This window comes from Equus asinus, chromosome 28 (assembly GCF_041296235.1).
Source record: "Equus asinus isolate D_3611 breed Donkey chromosome 28, EquAss-T2T_v2, whole genome shotgun sequence".
Classification (NCBI taxonomy): Eukaryota; Metazoa; Chordata; class Mammalia; order Perissodactyla; family Equidae; genus Equus; species Equus asinus.
Genome location: NC_091817.1, coordinates 38846312 through 38866181, shown reverse-complemented (window position 1 = coordinate 38866181; position 19870 = coordinate 38846312). Strand labels below are relative to the sequence as shown.

At 53.7% G+C, this 19870-nt stretch overlaps 2 protein-coding genes across 8 annotated transcripts in view; one reads left to right on the top strand and one right to left on the bottom strand.

The window, feature by feature from the left end:
- The first annotated feature begins 500 nt into the window (after nt 1–500).
- Nucleotides 501–8839, top strand: LDHD (lactate dehydrogenase D). The gene is made up of 11 exons (XM_014849232.3): nt 501–745; nt 1623–1735; nt 1977–2118; nt 2346–2487; nt 2617–2776; nt 3104–3303; nt 3398–3526; nt 3608–3735; nt 4366–4456; nt 4536–4647; nt 4741–8839. Exons 1-11 carry the CDS (start codon nt 674–676, stop codon nt 4904–4906), a joined length of 1455 nt encoding a protein of 484 aa, XP_014704718.1. The 5' UTR covers nt 501–673; the 3' UTR covers nt 4907–8839.
- Nucleotides 8347–19870, bottom strand: part of ZNRF1 (zinc and ring finger 1) — a 97114-nt gene continuing 85590 nt past the window's right edge. For 2 of the 7 annotated variants that reach the window (XR_006521693.2, XR_011499014.1), the window contains 4 exons: nt 12377–12482; nt 10583–10674; nt 9505–9626; nt 8347–9325 (listed from right to left, as the gene is read on the bottom strand). Coding sequence is in view for 5 of the 7 variants with exons in the window: in XM_044761826.2 (XP_044617761.1) it covers nt 10617–10674; nt 12377–12482 (164 nt within the window). In the remaining 2 variants the exon portion in view is untranslated. The other 5 variants (XM_044761826.2, XM_014849341.3, XM_044761825.2 and 2 more) reach the window with 3 other exon arrangements.

The following is a 19870-nucleotide window of genomic DNA, read 5'->3' as shown; positions in this document are numbered from 1 at the left end:
TTAGCTGCTGCGCCACCAGGCGGCCCCTGCTGCTCATTCTTAACTCTCCTCTTCCAGGAAGCCTTTCTGGCTTGCCTCACTGCCCTACTCCCTCCATCCCTGAAGGGGCTCCCTGCACTTGCCTCCTCACAGCCCTAGTCACAGCCTACTGTAACTGTGACACTGGAGCTGAGATTTGCAGGGTGAGAAAGAACCAACTGGGAGGAGAATCTGGAGACTGCTCCAGGCTGAGGGTATGTGCCAAGGCCCAGAGCTGGCTGGAGCTTAGGGTGTTCAGAACTGAAAGGGAAGCTGGAGCTTGGAGGCCAAAGAGGAGATTGGAAGGATGTGGGGTAGATGGAGAGGTCAGCAAGAACCGGAAGGACCTTTAAGGCCATGACAAGGAGTATGCATTTGTTTCAAGGACCACAGGTCCTTGAATGGCAGAGCTTTAAGCCAGGGAGAGGCCACTATCCTGTTTCCTTTTGTGTCAGACAAGCCTTACCTCTCTTTTAGAAGCACTGACTTCAGTGCCCACAGAAGTACCTGACTCAGCAACGTCTGGCAGGACCACCTTAAGACGGCACTACCTTAAGCAGGCCCCACCCCCGGCACAGCCAATGGGCTGGTGCGTCCACTTAACACCCCACCTCACCTCGCCTTGGTGACTACATTCCTCTGGCGGCTGCCAGCCATGGCCTCCTTGCTCAGGGCTGCGACCTGGGGGCTGTTCCCCTGGAGGGGTTACTGCTCCAGGGGTAGGAAGGTAGGTTGGGGTAGGGGGAGACCCCCGGAGGGTGGTGCGTGATGCCAAGTTCCCAGCGAGCTCGTGCTGCCCTAGCACCGTGTGAACTTGAGCAGAGGAACACTGGGCTCACCCTGTGTCAAGTGTGGGTGTTGAGTGAGGTGGGACGAGTCCCTCACAGCTGCCACAGGTGGTGCTGTCAAATGAAAGGTTTGTGGGCTCCAGGGCTCCCCTTTGGGGCTCCTGAATATACATGTTTTGAAAGAATGCCTGGGAGCCAAGGACCTGGGTTCTAGGCCAGGCTCTGTCCTCATAACTTGCTGGCCTCCACTCTCTAACTGTAAAATGGGATGAAATCCCCAGAAGGGCTCCAAGAGACCTACAAGCCCTGGGCCAAGGCCAAGGCTGCCAGACGGAGTCGGGGGCGGGGTGCCTCAGTGGAGGGGCACTCAGTGGAGGGGCAGCGGAAGTTTTTCCTTCCTGTCCTTTCTTTATCAAGCTCTGTGCCCCGCCTGTGCCTGGCTGGCCTTGGAGGAAGGACAGAGACGAGTAACCTTTCCAAGTCACAAGACAAGTTTGGCTACTTTATGGAATTCTGCTCACACCCCTTTTGTAGAGTGTGTCTGGTTTTATTTTCATTTGGGTGGCAGGTTTCCTGAAGTGAAACGCTGACCCTGACCATTCTGTTTGGAAAGGGGCATTTCTGTAGAGTGGGCTTGTCTAGTGGGCCCACTGGCAAGGCCCAGCTGTGCTGGCCCTGGCAGGTGTCAGTGGGAGGCGGAGGAGGCCAGAGGTGCTGACAGCCGCTCTCCCACTCCAGCCCCTATTCCTCCCACCTGCCACCGGACAGGGCTGTGGTGTCTTTTATCGACCCCAGCAATGTGTTTCTCCCCTGCAGGGTGAACTCAGCAAGGGCTTCGTGGAGGCTCTGAAGGCAGTTGTGGGCAGCCCCCACGTGTCCACCGCTGCTGTGGTCCGAGAGCATCATGGGCATGATGAGTCGGTGCACAGGTGTGGGGGGGGCCCCCTCCCGGGTCAGAACCCCTGACTGGAGTGAGGGTCCTGGGTTGTCTTCTTTCCTGCCCATCTGTTTTGGGGTGCTCTGCCTCACCTCCACACCCAGCTAGAAGAGTGCTCCCTGCCCCTCTCCCACTGTGCAGCCTCAGGCTCTGAAACACCTCCAGGCTCCTTGAAACATGAGCAGGTCCAGAGGGCTACACATACCCCTAAACCACTGAGGGTCTGGTTTTAGGTGCCAACCTCCGGACGCCGTGGTGTGGCCCCAGAATGTGGAGCAGGTCAGCCGGCTGGCAGCCCTATGCTACAGCCAAGGCGTGCCCATCATCCCATTCGGCACAGGCACCGGGCTTGAGGGTGGAGTCTGTGCTGTGCAGGTATGGTGGCTCCCTCCCCTAGCCAGGTTCTGGCCCCATCACACTTGTCACATTTGTGCCTGCCTCCTCCACCATACACAGCTTGGTCAATTAGGTCCGGCCCTCCTTACCTGTCATCCCAGGGCTCTGGTCTGGCTGCTAGGATGTCAGCCATGAGGTAGGGTCCTGGGGTCTGTGGCCTGGCAGGAAACCTAGGGCAGCTGGCCCCTTGGCACACCTCCTGCCAGGGCGGTGTCTGTGTCAACCTGACCCACATGGACCGAATCCTGGAGCTGAATCCAGAAGACTTCTCTGTGGTGGTGGAGCCCGGCGTCACACGCAAAGCTCTCAACACCCACTTGCGGGACAGCGGCCTCTGGTTTCCTGTGGGTAGGTTGGGACTCAAGGGCCTTCCTTGGGACCCTGGTGGCAGGGCTGTTTCTGGGACTTAAGGGGACCCCCCTGTCCCTGGGTGCCTGCCCAACCCAGGCTGCCTTCTGTCTGCACTCTGCCCTCCAGACCCAGGTGCAGATGCCTCGCTCTGTGGCATGGCTGCCACTGGGGCCTCGGGCACCAACGCCGTGCGCTATGGTACCATGCGGGACAACGTGCTAAACCTGGAGGTGGTTCTGCCTGATGGGAGGCTGCTTCACACCGCGGGGCCAGGCCGCCACTTCCGGTGAGCACCCTCTATCATTTCTACCATTTTCCTATCCTCCTGGATAAGTGGGCCAAGCTTCTGAGGGGTCTGAGTCTCTGTCAGGTGGGCCAAGGCCGATGGTACTGGGGTTTGTTCTTCCCGCATGAGGTTGATTTGGGCCTTGCAAGGGAACATCTGCCTTGATGGCAGTCTGGGCTGAGGGGGCCAACCCAGACTTCGGGCTCAGCTCCCTACCTGGCAGGAGCCTGGGGGACAGTGTCCCTGCTTTTAGCTCCAGGCTTCTGGCCAGAAATCCATTGTCACATGACCTGGGCACTCACCTACCTTGTGTGTCCCTGGGCCCAGGAAGAGTGCAGCTGGCTACAACCTCACTGGGCTCTTCGTGGGCTCCGAGGGGACGCTGGGCCTCATCACAGCCACCACCCTTCGCCTGCACCCTGCCCCTGAGGCCACGGTGGCTGCCACCTGTGCATTCCCCAGTGTCCAGGCAGCGGTGGACACCACTGTACACATTCTCCAGGCTGCAGTGCCTGTGGCCCGCATTGGTGAGCTAGGGACTGGGCAGTCAAAGTGGGCTCCCTAGAAGAAGCCCCCTTTGAAGGCCAGGCCTCACTTCGCCTGCCCTCTCCTTGGTCCCAGAGTTCCTGGATGAAATCATGATGGACGCCTGCAACAGATACAGCAAGCTGAACTGCTCCGTGGCACCCACGCTCTTCCTTGAGTTCCACGGCTCTGAGAAGGCACTGGAAGAGCAGCTGCAGCGGGCAGGTGTGCTGTGGGGCGGCTGGTAGGGGGCGAGGATGGGCTGTCCCAGAGTAGGGTCCAGTGTCAACCCCCTGTCCCCCGCAGAGGAAATCACCCAGCACCATGGAGCCTCCCACTTCTCCTGGGCCAAGGATGCTGAGGAGCGCAGCAGGCTCTGGCAAGCACGGCACAACGCCTGGTACGCAGTCCTGGCCTTGCGGCCGGGCTGCAAGGTGAGCCGGGCTGGGGTGGAGGTGGGACCTGCGGCCCAGCCCATGGACCCTTTCCTCAGCCCACAACCCTACTGTCCAGGGCAGCAGGCTGAGGCCCACTGCAGCAGCACTGCCCCCATCCAGCTGTTTCTCGGACACGATCTAGAGAGAAGCACAGTCATCTGCCAAATCCTTGGGAGGGAGCCCCTGCCGTAAGCCAGGCCCTGGGCACAGGGACAGAGCAGGTGCAGCACGGCGCTCTCAGGAGTTGTGAACACAGAGGAAAGGCTTCCTGGAGGAAGAGATGATGAGGTGGAAGGGGTCAACTACAGGAAGTGGGAGACTGGGTTCCAGGCAGCAAGTGCAAAGGCTCAGTAGTGGGGGCACTGCGGGACCTGCCCAGAGCTGGGGGCGGGGAGCAAGGTGAGAGTTGTGGAAGCCTCTGCTGGCAGCACCTGGTGAACATACCCAGTCAATCATCTTGTCGTACAGCGGAAACTGAGCCCAGAGAAGAGCAGGCATGTTTCCGTGTGAGGCTGAGCCCCTCAACCCTGTTCTTACCCTTGACCGCAGTGACCCCTTACCTCTGGGCATGCAGAGGGGGCGGGGCAAACCTCACAGGCCTGCCTCCGACCCAGGGCTATTCCCCAGGGCTATTCCACCGACGTGTGTGTGCCCATCTCCCGGCTGCCGGAGATCCTGGTGCAGGCCAAAGAGGACCTGAATGCCTCGGGACTCACAGGTTTGGCTTGCCCACCACTGGTTGGGTGGGAGGCAGGGAGGGCTGGGCTAGGGCAGGAACTCTGTCCTCTGGCCCCCAGGAGCCACTGCTGGGCATGTGGGTGACGGCAATTTCCACTGCATGCTGTCGGTGGACCCGGAGGACCCCGAGGAGCTCCGCAGGGTCAAGGCTTTTGCAGAACGGCTGAGCAGGTCAGAGCAAAGTCCGGGGTGGGGAGGTTGGGGGAGAGCTAAGGGAAGTGGGAGGAGCACCCCACTGTGGATCTCTTTTTCACTGTCTCCTAGGCGGGCACTCGCACTCCACGGGACGTGCACCGGGGAGCACGGTATTGGGCTGGGCAAGCGGCAGCTGCTGCAGGAGGAGGTGGGCGCTGTGGGTGTGCAGACCATGCGGCAACTGAAGGCCATGCTGGATCCCCAAGGCCTCATGAACCCAGGCAAGGTGCTGTGAGAGGCTGCAAGCACTTGGCCCATAAGCCCCCAAACAATGGAACCTCCTGTTCTGGAACCTTTCCTCATGCCACAGAACAGCTCTGCCTTTGCCCAGACCCTGCAGGGGTCTTCGCCTGCCTTCCCCTCTGTCTCAACCTCCCCACTGCTGGGGGCCTGGGGACAAAGCCTGAAGACCCACCACCCTTAGCTCTACTCCGCCTGCCCGGTGACAGGAACACTCCTATCCTGGTGTAGAAGGGAGCTCCACCTCCACGTTGATAGGTCTTCTCCTTGGGGGCTCCAAAATAAGCCTGAACTCCATTTTCAGCTGGCAGGAGATGAGCAGGCAGCACCTGTGAAGTGCCTCCCGTGCCTGCCCTCCCCACCCCTCCTCGGGCCTGTCCTCTGACTTGTTGCAGCCTGGGGAGGGGATGATGCTCAGGCTACAGAAGGAAAGTTGCTTTCAGGGACCCAGGTCCCTATGCCAGCTGCTCCACCTATGAGAACCTCAGGGCCTGAGGACGTGCCCATGGCCGACATCACTTAGGACTCCCACTGGATCTTAGAACATTCTGATCACGTTCTTCAAGCAGCTGCTACCAATCATTGAAAATGGAGGTGAAGTTATTCTCCTTGTACCACCTCTCTCCATGGTGTGATGTATTTACTACCTGATTTTTTGTCCTCAAAGTCAGGATCTGTTATCCTGGAGCCTGCCCCTGCCTTGGGATCCCTGGCTGGAGCTACCTGCCTGGGGTACTTGCCAGTTGTTCCCCCCTAAGCCCACGAGAGGGCACCCAACACCAATAAAGCTCAGACAGTGCAGCCTCTGCTCTGGCAGCAGCACCCAGCACTCACCTCTGTCTGGGCCTACAGCTCTCAGCCCTGGGCCCCCCACTTCCCAGGGTTGGGGAAGTGCCTAGAAGCCAATCTCTAAACTCTCCAGCCCCATGCAGGTCCTATCGTGCGGGCCCATCTCCCTCACCCCCGGGCCTTGGCCCCTCAGGAAAGTTGCTGGGCCAGTGATGCAGGGGAGGCAGCAGCACCCTCCATCTCCCCTCACCCACCCTCTCCCAGGCCACCTCTGAGCTCCTTCACTGCCTCCACCCCTCAACCCCAAGCTGCTCAGGCCCTGGGCAGAGGCAGCTCAGTGACTCCTCAGCCCTACTTGGTTCTTGGAACCCCTCCTCTGTGCTGAGCCCTGAGTTCGCTCCTCTACATTTCTGTCCCCTGGATGCCCTGAATGGGAGCAGTAGCGGTGCCAAGGCATGGTGTGGGGGCAAGTCTCATTGGCCCTGTCCCCAAAACCACCCGCTAACCACCAGCCGTGTGCACTCCAGAGACACAGCTCACCAGTCCTCTCCCCTTCCTTCCGCACAGGCTGCCTGTCGCCCCGCAGTCCTCCCAGGGGAGCACTCTGCAGTGGCAGGTTTCTCCTTTACTCTTCTCTGATGTGCCCCCCAGTGCCTGGCAACTAGTAGGTGCTCAGCAAATGGCCATTTGCCCACAATTTTTTATTAGGAAAAATTTCAAACATACAGAAGAGTTGAAAGAACAAGTACACTGCTCACTGAAATACCAGCCACTAAGGTTCAACAATGAATATTTTTGCCTTATTTGTCTCCTGTGTGTATTTTTTGGGGAACCATATGGAACTGAATTACACATTTCTTGACATCATTCACCTACATAATTCAGCATTTATCTCCTAAGAATAAGGACATTCTCCTAAAGAACTTCACCATCATTAAATGGCTACTAGATGAATGGTCTTCGTGAGGTGCTGCTGGGCCCTTAGCAGTGGGAGTGGGAAGAACCTACGTCCCAGCTCTTCCCAATTCCCTCCCCTCCCAGAAAGGCAGTGCCCAGGAGAGACGTCTGGGTGGAGGACGACAGAGAGTGCATCCACCTGGGAAGCCTGGTCGACCCGGGTCCCAACCCCACCCCAGGAGCTGGCAATCCGAGTCTGAAGTCGGAGGACGTGGCAGCCAGCAGAGGGCTGCAGTGTGCTAGGTGGGAATGGAAGTCTCTGGGGGTGGGGATATAAGCACCAGCCCCGGGAGCCTGGAAAAGCACCCAGCGTGGGCTCCAGCCCTGCCCCGCCTGGTTCACGACCACTCGGCTCGCCAAGGAAGATGCCAAGGCCACCGGGGTTAAGCCACCAAGGGGGGCACACACGGCTCCATCTATAAGCCCAGGGGTCAGGCAAGGAGATCTCCTTCAGGGCCAGCTCTACTGGAGGAATTAAATATAGAACAGGGAGACACAGTTGCCAGGCAGAAGCAGGAGGTGCTGTGAATAGAACAGAGCTCTTTGCGGTGACAAAGCTACAAGGGAGTCTGCTATGCATGTGCCAGGAGCTTCTGGGCAGATTCTCTGACCCTCACGGTGACCTCTGAGCTGTGTGACTTTGTCCCCACTTCACAGGGGAAGAATCTGAAGTTTAGATGATGTCGTTTCCCCAAGATCACTCTGCCAAGTAGAGGAGCCCACAGGAAGACAGTTTGGAGGCCATGTTCTTGCCACCATGGCAATTGCCAGTCCCTGGGGTCTCCACCTCAGGTGGATGTGACGCTAAGGCCCAGGCTGAGCCACAAACTCCTCTTTAGCATTTCTCTGAACATGCCGAGCATGCCTGTGCCTTGGCTCACACTTGTCCACTGGCCTGAAATGCCTTGCAGAGTCGGTGCTTCAGGAAGCATTTGATGGAAGATGACTGCAGAGCCAGGGCCTGGTGGGATTATAAAGCCCAGAGACAACAGCACACGGGAGGCCTAAGAAGGGGCAGAGCAGAGAAGGCGTGGAGTCGTCTCCCTCCAGAGCTTTCCTTCGCAGGCTCTGGAATGCCGCTCTGGGAGCCTGTCTGGCACGGGGACAGAGGCCAGACGTGCACTGCTATCCCTTGCCCTGAGCTTCCCGCCCAGCCCAAGGTGTGCCAACTCTTGTGAGCCTGAGTGGCTGGTTCTAGTTCAAGGGCTCTGAGCTGGCTCAGCCCCAAACCAGGGCCTCTTTCTGGGCCTCAATGAAACATGCCCATGAGTCAGCACTAAGACTCGGACAGACTGAGCAACAGGCAGGGCAGGACGTGGGATGGGGAGCCCAGGATGAAAGGGGGAGGGGGTCTGGGGCAACAGCTGGAAGAACTTGCATCCTTGCAGCCTCCATCTTTGCCCTGCAGATCGTTCCAGAAGAGTTCTGTCACAACCACTCCACAGGTGATGGCAGAGTAATTCCACGATGCTTGAGAGGGTTAGTAAACCTGTAGGACTTGGGTCTGAGCTGCCATGTTCCCTCTACCCAGGCATGACTGCTCTGAGAACCACCTCACACACCTGTAGCCCCAAGTAATAGCCTGAAAGAGGGCTAAGGAGGTGGGTGAGGGAGTGGGGGACAGGCCTTCAACCCCCATTTCTTGATTGTGTAATAACACTTCATTAAAATAAAGTCACACAGTGCATCTTTTATTAGACATTATTTTAATACCATATCAAAACACCTTGACTAATGAAGAAAGCTTTTTCCCCCAGCTTTGAACATTTTTTTAAACATTTTATAAGGTTTTTTTTTTGTATTTTAGTATATAAATACAGAAACCTATCTTGCATGGGCTGATGCCATGTGTGAACATCAATGGCTAAAATGTTCTCAAACAGAGTGCCTGAAAACAGGGGTTGCTGTACATATTCCTTTAATAAGTCTTTGTTTAAGTTTTCTGGGAAAAAAAATCCACAAGGGTCTAAGAAAAATGTTCAGGCATTTTTGCAGGACACTTGTGATTGTTAAATCCTCTGAACTGACCAGAACCAGAAGGGAAGAGGGGGAAGAAACGAGAATGGAGGGGAAGAAGGTCCTTGATGGGTTGTTTTTTGGCAACGAGGTCAAGATATCAGGGTCCCAAGGGGAGAAAAGTGCACAACCAAGCCAGAAAAATGGAAAAAAAAAAAAACAAAAACCCAAGGCAGAGCGGTTGGTGATGGAGAGGGCCGACGGGGGCGCCGGGCACAGGACGGTCCAGCGCCATCAGAACGCGCACGGCGAGAACCTGGCTCTGTTCGTTTCTGTCACTGAGTGGGTTCTAGCTGGGCAGCAGACAGCAATCTGTAAACATCACGAGGGAAAACACCAGTTGACACTAGACTTTTTGTGTTTTTTTATAATTTTTTTTTTTTGTAAACACTTTAGAGACAGACCCACAATGCCTTTCAAAGGTGAAAAAGAAAAGGCCCTTTCCCTCCTGGGATGAGGGGTGAGGGGAAGGGTAGCAGTTGATTCTCTCTTCTCTGAAAATCACTCGCATCCAATTTGGTGTCCTCAGGGAGAAAGGGAGAACATTCTCTGGAAGTCAGTGCAGAAGGGGTGCCCTGTTCCCACTGGTGTCCCCAGCTCAGCTCTGCCCCAGTGTCCGATGCCTCCTCTCAGGAACAGGGGCTGGCTGTCCCTGTGGGGACCGTAATATGTAAGTCGCGCTCCGTTGGGGCCAGCCGTGGGCATCCTGCTGAGGCCGGGCGGGGGTGTCTGTGGTTCCGGTCTGGGGGGGGCCCCCCAAAGCCAAACATCATGCCGGGAATTCACACTCGCACACCAGTGCCAGGCTCCACTCCCTCTCCTCATGCTCACCCTCGCTTTTTCTTCTCCCCATGTCCTCAGTTTTTGAGGGGAAGGTAAAAAGAGCAAATGTCCCTGATCTGTCTGACATCATCAGCTGTTCTGGGAGTTTACTTGGAATAAATAAAATAAACCTAACATAGAACAAAAGAAAACAAGGAAATGAGAGAGAGAGAGAGAGACAGAAAAGAAACGAGGCCCCAAAACCTTTGGATGTGAGATGAGGTGGAGTCAGGGTTTTAGTTTCTCTAGGGGTTTTATCTGTCTGCCAGAAAAAAGGAAGTGCCAGCCCAGAACTCAAAGGGACAGATAGGATGGGGACAGGAGAGGATGGTCAGCAGTAAAGTAAGGTGTCCTGAGGAAGAAATGGAGAGGTCAGACCAGACGTTGTACTGGGGAACACGAGCGCATATTTGGGAGAGGAAGTTAGTTGCGCTGGCCTGCTGTGGAATTGGGGACCTGGGCTGTGGGCTAGGTGGGGCCGAGTCGGGCCTGGAGGCCTCAGATTCATCTAGAAGCAGGGGTGAGGGAGGTAGCCTGCAGGTGGGAAGAACCAGCAGAGAAATGACTGCTGACAAGCAAGGCAGGGGACAATGCACTGTCCCACAGACTGTCTTGTTTCATGGTGTGATGTCCACACGGGGATGGGGAGCAAGATTATCCCCATCCCCAAAGAAAAAGAGACCCGAGAGGTAAGGACTTGCCCCAGCCGCCTGACGAGCACAAGGCAGAGCTGGGCTGCAAACCCAGTGTCCGGTCCCCGACCTTCTCCTACCTGGCACATTCCGAGGGGATCTTTCTGACCTTCTTCAGCAAGATTCACCCTAGATGTCTGGAATACACTGGTCTTTTCCCCAACTAATCCAACTCTACTGAGCAAGTTCTTCATAACTGCGAGCTTGTATCTCTCATCCTTCCCAGGGAATCATATTCCCCTTTATGGGATCACTAATTGCTAAGACACTCCCCTCTCCCCCTGCTCCTTTCTCAGTGGGGTGTGTAATAAGGGCAACTCAGCCCCCCACCTCCAGGCCCCAGAGTGACTCTGCCCCAAACCTTGAGCCCAGAGCACCCCCAACCACGGGCTCACCTTTGAGAGGAGTCAGCAAGTGAGCCCAGCAGGGTCAGTCCGCAGGGTGTTCTGGACAAGATCTGTTCACTTCAAACCACGAGTCTATGCAACTGAGGCAGGGAGGCAGCAAGGGGAAATACATTACCTGCTGACCAGGACACTTGGCTCTCTCCAAGGGTCAGGTTTCTGAGCAGAAAATTTCCTACATCTCACCTGTGAGGACCCCATGGGAAAATAAAGGTGTCCCCAGATACCCACTTTGTGCAAGAAGGAAGCAGGGAGAACACTAAGACTAATCTTGGCTCAGCTGGGAGCAGCCAATCTGGTGTGGTGGATACAGGATCAGGGTGGACCTGGGCACTGCAGGAAGTAGGGGGGAGTGTGGCCTTGAGAGGAACCAAGATCTTACCTGTGTGGAGCCCAGGAGGATGGCAACAGCTATTAGGTGAGAAGGTGAGAGAGGGCGACCTGTGCAGGGTGGCTAGTCAACTATCTCAAAGGCTTGAAGAGCAGGGAAGGGGAACAAAGACCCCCAGGCTGGCCAGTGCTCTGAGCTCTGGGGTCCTGAGAGAGCCCTCTCCTGGATCAAAGCAACAGCCCTGAGGCTCCCTCCCTGGTGGCTAATTTCTCAGGAGACCCCTAAGCTCTACCTGGCTCTGTTTGCTGTGGTGGGCAGTGGGTATCTAGCCCTCCCCAGAGAAGGTGGGAAGAGGAGGATGGCCCTCTGGCTCAGTGACACTGCCATGGAGAGCCAGAGAGGAGGCTGACAGTGAAACCCTGGTCTCTAGTGTTTACAGGAAGGACTGTCTGAATCAGAGAGGAGACAGAGATTGCCCCAAGACAGCTCTCTGATTTGTAAACCAACATCTGGGTATTTTCAAAGACAGGAACCAGACAGATCATTTGCATAATTCTCCCCAGAGCCAAAGATTCCTTTCTTCTGGTTCTGGTTGGTGCCTGCTCAGGACACTGGAGCAGTCCGTGCTGGGCCTAGACCAAGACCTCCTCCCTCAGGCCAACCTGCAGCCTTCCCTGCATCAGCCACATCCGAGTACCAGGCACCATGGTCACCCTGTGGACAGCAGCTCCGGGAACCAGGCTTTGGAAAAGCCTGTGTGTCAGGAAGAAGCTTTAGGCTCAAGGAGCTGAGAGCAGGTGGCAGCCACAGGCAGCACAGAGCGTCCTCCTGTCTTGGGTAAGGTGGTGTCTTCTTTCCAGTTGGAAACAAGAAGGCGGCTCATGCTGGAGCCTGAGGATAAATCTCAGCCCTGCTAATTATAGCAGCTTTCAGGGCTGTGGTCCCACAGGTAGTGGCTATTCCTGCCTCCTGGGCTTCTGGGGAGAAGAGGCGGGTGCAGGGGCAGCAAGCACACCCCTCCATGCTGCCTGTCTTGCACAGATGAAGGCCCTCACCCCATGGAGCAGAGGGGCCCAAAGAGGAAGAAAAGGCTCAGGGAGGCAGATGGAGGATCAACTTTCCAAAGAATGGAATCTTTGGCTCTGTGGGGTCCTAAGCACTTCCAACCTATGGGTCTCCACAGGTCTCTCCATCAGCCCCCACCATCCAGGCCAACAAACCAGAGCAAAACCTTGTGCAATTCTGCTTGGCCCTGCACTGAGCACGTTCACACATTCCTATTTGCTGGCCTCTGCCTGGATCCCACTCAGAGCCCTCAGGGGGAGGAAGGGTTGTCCTGCACCCAATAGGACAGAATGGCTACTGATGAGGGTTGGCCCTTCTCTCTTCCAAGCTGGAAGGAGGCCCCTGGGATCTGGGATGTGGCTGAGCTGGCCCCACCAGCTCTCTCGTACCTTTTGTGATAAATGCACAGGCAGGGCAGCCTGGCTATCGTGTCCCCCTGAAGCAGCTCCTCCAGGCAGATCACACACTCACCCGCATCTTTAGTCAGCACATCATCTGCAAAGGGGCGACAGGGGAGAGTGGGAGAGGGTCAGTCACCAGCAGACAGGTGGCACAAAGCAAGTACGGGCCTAGGAACTGGTTGAGACTGCTTGGGTCACCCAAAGTGTGCAAGGCTCTGTGGGGGACACAGAAGCCCAAGAGGTACCTTGGTGTGAAGGCCCTCACTGTGGAGACAAGACATGCACATCACATGTTAATTATCCAAAGACAAAATGGGATTAATCATCAAAAAAGTGGCCAAGGGGATGGAGGACGAAAAAGGCTTGGAGAGGGATAGACACATAGCAGAGACAGCATGAGGCAAACTGTTTCCTGAACAGACTTTTCCTCTCAACGTTACATAGACCAGGTGCACTGATTGCTGGTTTGGAAAGATATGGTGATGGGAAGAGAGGTACAAGGCAAGAACGAACGGGAGAAACAGGTATTCTAGCAAATATTTGTACATGCACATCCACAGCAGCGTTATTCAATAGCCAAAAGGTGGAAACAACCCAAATGTCCACCAACTGATGAATGGATAAACAAAATGTGGTATATCCATACAATGGAATAGTATACAGTCATGAAAAGTAATGACAAAGTGACACATGCTACAATATGAATGAATCTCAAAAATACGCTAAGTGACAAAAGCCAGACATAAAAGGCCACCTACTGTATGATTCCATTATATGAAATGTCCAGAATAGGCAAATTCATAGAGACAAAAAGTAAATCAGGGGCCAGGGGCAGGAGGGAATGGTGAGTGACTGTTTAATGGGGAAGGAATTTTCTCTTTTCTTCTTTGTGGTGAGAACACTTAACGTGAGATCTACTCTCTTGACAGATTTTTAAGTGTATGGTACAGTATTGTTAACTATAGGCACAATGTTGTACAGCAGATCTCTAGAACTTACTCATCTTGCATAAATGAAACTCTATATCCGTTGAATAGCAATTCTCCATTTCCCTCTCTCCTCAGCCCCTGGCAACTACCATTCTATTCTCTGGTTCTATGAAGTGGACTATTTTAGATATCTCATGTAAGTGGAATCATGCAAGAGGTTTTCTTTTGGGGTGATGACATGTTTGTAACTAAACAGAGATGGTGGTTGCACAACATTGTGAACGTCCTAAATGCTACTAACTGCACAACTTAAAAAAAAAAAAGAAAAAAGACCCCCCACCCCCACACAAAAAAGAATGAATGGAAGGAAGCTACCGCACACCATGGACCCCTAGCAAAGTTATGACTGGAAAAACTGGAGCAGAAGAGGGAGAGCACCACGGCCGAGTCAGCAATCCTTTATTAAAATTCCATGACATTCTGGGCACAGGTGACTCAGTGAATAGGCCACGGTCTCAGGATTCAAGAAGCTCATAGTCTAACAGGGGAGGCTGAACAAGAAAACGAAAATGAACAACAGAGAAATTTCTAGGAAGTCTCACGATACATACAGACCCAGGTGTGAGACGTATGGAAGATGCCTCACTGGGGTGCGGACTGTTCAGGGAAGGATAGTCCAGGCTAAGGGAACAGTACCTGAGTACCTGGGAACTGCAGGAAGTTTACTATGGCAGGTGCAGAGAGCCTCCTGGGGGCCTGGGGGGTGGGAGGGAATGAGAACAACTTCCCCAGGACAGATTCATGTCCTGCTGTGGTGCTTGGGTTTTATCTGGTTCACTGAGAGGCCCTGGAGACGCTCTCTAGTCAAATCCGGTCTCTGGAAACTACTGGAGAATGGACTGGAAGAGGCCACAGATGGGGAGCCCACTCTGGAGGCCAACACAGCAATGCAGGACAGATGAACTCAAGCCCTGCACTAGCAATGGGGCAGGAAGGGAGGAAGGGCACGCCAACTAGGGCAGCTGGGTAAATGGCAGGTGCTCATCACTAAGAGAGGGAACCCAGGAGGAGGAGGACAAGCATGGGAAGGAAGCAATGAATTCAGAGTTGGGTGGGAGGTACTGACTAGGAGTCTCCACCGGGACACGCCAATGGAAACCTCCAGGAGTGTGTTAAAGTCTAGATCTGGGGTTTAGAAGAGATGTGCGTAAGAAGTGTAGATGTGGGATAAAGAGATTATCTGGGGGAAAGTTTGGACTGAAATCCAAAGAATGCAGACTACAGAAACCAGGTTAACCCTAATATAGAAAAGGCACGTGAAAGAGGTGAAGTAAGCAAAAGGTGACCCAGAAGTTCTCAAAACCACGGGACAACTACCAAGAGAGCAGGGTTATTGATGTGAAGGAAGGAGAGCCTGAAGCAGGACCAACTCCCCACTACTAAAAGATTTTACATACTGAGATTCTGTGTGTGTGTTCAATTGAGCCTCACAATCTTACGAGCCAGGCAGGGCACACGGCGTTATTCCCACTTTGCAAACAGGAATACTGAAGCCGGAGAAGTCAAACATCTTGCTTAAGTCACAGGGCTTGTGAATGGAGTACAAGGCCTGGGACTCTACTTGGTGCCTTCTGATTACTTTGGTGGAAAGAGAAACATCTGGGGCCCATAAAATGAGGATTCTTCATGGCTTAAAAGGCTATAGTGACTCAAAGCCCCCAAACAGGGGCCCCAAGAAAAAGCCTAAGACAATTCAATACTTAAATCCCCATGCACAGGAGCGGGGAGAGAAGTCACTCCCAGCTTCCTGGCCACCAGAACAACCTGTGGTCATTTTCTGCATCTGTTAAGATCTGTCTAACCTAAAGGCCCACCTGAAAGGGTGACATAAACAGAAAAAGCCGACGGCACATAGTCAGTCTGCCATTGGAGTACAACCTCAGACTCCTAATGTGGCAAGTGGCAGATCAATAAAAGGGCTATGATCTCATTTTTTAAAGCATGAGATATCATACATATTTAAATATTTATGTGTATATATATGTTTGTGTAAGTACAGAAAAAAGTTTGGAAGGATACACATACTTTAATAGTGTGGAGGAAAGGAGGAGTAGAAGAAAAATATTTTCACATACTTTGAATTGTTTGAACATACATTACTTTTATCATTAAAAACCCCAATAAAGAATCATATGAGTGTTTTCATTTTACTCTGAAATGTATCAAAAGGATAAGACGGACAGGTGCAGGGAGAGACGTGACACAGGAAGAACAGTGCAGACTCCAGGTGGCAGGGATTTGGGTGTTCATGGCAAAACCCTCCACCTTGCTGTACATTCAATGTTTCCCATAATAAACTATTGGAGAAAAAATCCCCAACAAAGATGGGAGGAAAAACAGTCTAGCTTTGAGAAGGCAGAGTCATACTGTAGACGTTCTTGGGCATTGATTTCTCACTCTCTCGGCTTGGAAACTCATCTATAAAGTGAGAGTTTGGGATAGAGCCCCCTTTCATGGGCTCCTCTCCACACTTAATGGATGGTCTCCTGAGGAGCACAGCAAGATCACTGGGTCTGAATTAGTGTCCCCCTGCAGTTTCCGCTACTGGTTTGTAACTTAGCTCTGAGCCCAAGGGTCAAGTTAGAATTCCCTGGGTCCCAAACGGCTTTCTGCGCGGGCTGTGCTCTCTCCGTCATCTCTGTCAGTTCTGGGAGGGTCTGTGCAGCCCCTGGCCCCTCTCTTAGAGGTGACTGAGGTATGGGGCAGGGAGCCAGATAAGATTTGGGGTTTGCTTCTTCAGCAGGGTTGGATTCTCCTCTCTTTTCACAAGGATATCACCAGGGGAAGAGGAAGGAGGAAGGGACGGGAGGCACAAGGGCGGTTCATTTTCTTATCGTAATCTTATCGTGCACTCAAGGACTCAGACCTGAGCACAGGAAGGTTAGATGCAGCCTTTTCTACTAACAATCAATTACCACTACACAACACTTTACAAAGCACTTTCACACACAGCGCAGTGTTGTGCCTCACCAGCCAGCCAGCCTGGGTCTGCAGCACTGGTGGGAAGCACTAAACTGTGCAGCTGCCCCGCCAGGCTAGCACACTGTGGGGAACACATTTCACTGGGATCAAGAGCCCTGGCTGCAAAAGGCTGCCTGAAGCTTCCTGAGACAGGAGATGTCAGGGCCTTGGAACCCGATGGCATGGGGAGGCAGCAGTGCCCACACCCAGTGCAGTGCCCAGGGACCAGCATTCTTCCCACAGTGGAAGGCAGGAGGAACACAAATCCGGCAACAGGCCTGAGTGGGTTGAGCAACACTTCCTGTTCCAATCCCTGGGGCTCTGGGAATCAGCAGCCCCCAGATGTTCCTGGAAGTCCAGCAGGGGAGTGGAAATGGTTGAAGCTGAAGATTGGCTATCAACTGGTTCCAACAAGACTTCCACACTCTTCTGATGGGAGCCTGCTGCCCACTGTCAGAGGACCTCACAGCACAAAGCTGAGGACCCTGAGCCTGGCACAAGTTGAGGCCACTTTGCAGAGGGACCCAAATGCACCCCCAGGTCCCCAAAGGAAGGGGACTCAACCAATGCTGGCTGATGAGAACACAGGAATGAAGCTGTGCTGTCTGCCTTTCTCTTACTGCCTCCCAGGCCCCTCCCAAGCTTCCTGATATCCATGCGCAAAGCCACTATCACTGCCCAAGGAGGAGTTTGGAAGTATGTTTGGCCTGGCTGGGGTGGTGCTAGATGGTGCCAATGCCTGTCCCTCCAACCAGACCAGGGAACCAAACCAGAGTGGCAGGCAACACTCTCTGGCACCAAAGCAGGATGAGTGATGCCTGTGATGGGGCTAAGGGCGGAAGATGGCGGCCCACTTCTGTTCCCTCCCTGAGACACAGGGGTCGCACTTCTGATAGCTGCCCTTTGTCAAAGAAAAGAGATCCAGGAGGAGGAGGAAAAAAGAGCCATCACTTCTTTGGGGCCAGCTATATGCCAGAAACTTCAGACACGTCTCAATAAAGCCTAAAGACCATGTGAGGGTCTCTAGATCAGCTCAGGTAGCTGGTAAGTGGCCATGAGTCCCAAGCCCAGTTCCTTCCACTCGCCACCTTGCCAACTTTCCTTAAAAGACCAACTGATAGGGTCTCTTCTCTTGGGACTAGAAACCAGCAACCGTCTCACAGACAGCTTCAGATCTTTCTCTTTTTGTGAATGTGTGCGTGCTGAGCCCAAGGAGGATGAAGGAACCTAGATGCTCAGAGTGAATAGGCCAGATTTAGGGAGCTGCACTGCTGCCCTCCGGGTGCCAGTATGTGGCTTAGCTGCCCCGTGGAGAGTGCTCAACATTCCTCAAGGGACCCCCAGAACTGCTAGTGGCACAGAGCGGGTGAGGAGGCCCAAACAGCTACAGGTTATTTCTGCCAGGCAGCCGAGAGGGAAGGCTGATGCTGCGCAGCTCGGAGCCAGCAGCTGAGTGCAGGACCAGACATAATACATCTCCCCTTGTGCCTGATGGCAGTTAAGGCCCTGGCAGGAAGGAACGTGGGAGCCAGAGGGAGGACCCCTAGCAAATTAACAGAGACACAGACTCCAGCCCCTAGCCTCATTTCCAGCCTACGTGTGGAAAAGCATGGTCTTTGTAGCACCTTCAGCACGTGCAGATCTGCTGGCCCAGTCTCCTGGAGGACAGGAAGGGGCAGTGCCACCAATGCCAGCTCCCTTCTTGGGAAATCTCCAGGCAAAAAGGAGACTTTGAGCAGAAAGAGTTCTGCCCTATCAGCAGTGGCATCACGACCCCAACACCCCAGGACTGTGAGGCGACCCAACTGTCTTAGCAAGGTGGGCTGCGATAACAACAGCCCAGAGCGGTGAGCTGAGTAAAGCTTGGGCCCAGAAGGCTGCATATTTACAGAGGCTCCCAAAAGTGACCCCACTCAGTCCCCTCTCCTTTAGCCACTGGATTCTGGTTTCCCTGCAGGCCCCCCATCCTCCCACCCACTCCTCATTCACCCAGTGGCCTGCCAGCCGGCAGCTGCCGGGAGCTCCCTCTACCCCTCCCTCCTGTAGAAGCACCAGGACAAACACCTCCGCAGCCAGACTCAGCTGCTATTGAAGCATCTGACAATAGCTCTTGGCAGCATCCCACTGGGCTGGGCAAGTGGCTCAGCTACTTCCTGGCTCCCCCAGGCCCAAGAAAAGACACTTCCATTCCAACCCCAGGGTCTCAGCAGAGACAAAGGCCAAAAAGCCTTTGTCTCTAGCTTAGGTCTGCCTTACACGGGTCTGCTGGCTTAGGTCGGGATAAACTAGCAGGAGGCATTCCTACTTTTAGTGGAGCCAGATGCCCTCTCCTTTAAAGAAACCTTGTGTGACACTTAGCATTCTAAGAGCCATGAAGTTGGGGGCAATGACCCTTGGCAGAGAGGAGGGGAGGGCAGTCAGGACCTAAGAAACAAGGCACGGGTCTGTGCCCTGAAGAAAGCTAAGGGGAGAGGATCTTTTGAAGTTGCTTTGACAGCCACAAGCTCTCTTAATACTGTTGGCAAAGGAATCTGCCACATGCTAGAATCTCCCTGCGCCAAGGACCCCTGGCTAGCCCTGGAACCAGACCTCCTAAGCTTTCAATGGACAGTCAGTCAACTGTCAAGACCCTCCCCCCTCCTCGCGTATTATGAATCTCTTCTATTCATAGCAAAATCAGGTCCCCCATCTCAAGACAATCTGATGGTCAAAATTTGAGTGTGTATTCTTGAAGGTGAGTTACCCCAATCTCAGAACCACAAACAGATGTTGGAGAGAAATTAAAAGGCCCATTCAAACTGACGACATTTACCCATAAATATGGGTCCCACTAACTCCTTCCTCATCTCCTAGGAGTCCTGGGTTCAGAGCCCAGGAAGAGAAGAATGAAGGACGTTAACATTCAGAGCTCTGGGGTCTAGCTCCCTTCCCTGCCCCTCCAGAAAGGCTGGCATGCTCACAATCTAGCGTACCTTCTCAGCTAGGGGCTTGCCCTGGGAGCCACATTTATTGGTCTTCACGTTTCTCTTGAGCACTGGGTGAACCAGCTGAACTAGTCTTGCCTTTCCTAAGTTGTTTTTTTTTTTTAAACTGGCAGGCGGCTACTGGAGGCCTTCCAACCCATGGCTCAGGCCAACCTTCATAATAAGAAAAATACTACTTTTTATCTGCCTCATTTAAGAGGTTCCCACTTTATTCCTTTGGTGGTTGACTAAATTTCATCTTATATAACCACTGTAAATTTTCTAAAAATTTCCCCAAGTGGTGCCAGCAATTACAGAAAGTGTGTGTGGGGGTGGGGGGTGGGGGGTGGGGGGGAATCTCCAGTGGAGTGACCAGGAGTTCTAGTGAATCTTTGTAAGAAAACAGCACCTTTCTATCCACTAAGAAGGCCTCATCCTGACCCTTTTCCAGAAAGATTCCTAGAGCTCTACACTTTACAGACTCTGTCTCCTCACACTTTTTAATAGAAAAGATAAAGCGAAGCCGGAGACAATGGGATGATGAGAAATCATGGGTAAAATATGTACTA

Coding starts and splice junctions, on each gene's coding strand:
- LDHD (XM_014849232.3), top strand. CDS start 674: ATGGCCTCCTTGCTCAGGGCTGCGACCTGGGGGCTGTTCCCCTGGAGG. Junction 2,488..2,616: donor CGGCCTCTGGTTTCCTGTGG/GTAGGTTGGGAC, acceptor TCTGCCCTCCAG/ACCCAGGTGCAGATGCCTCG. Junction 2,777..3,103: donor GGGCCAGGCCGCCACTTCCG/GTGAGCACCCTC, acceptor CCCTGGGCCCAG/GAAGAGTGCAGCTGGCTACA.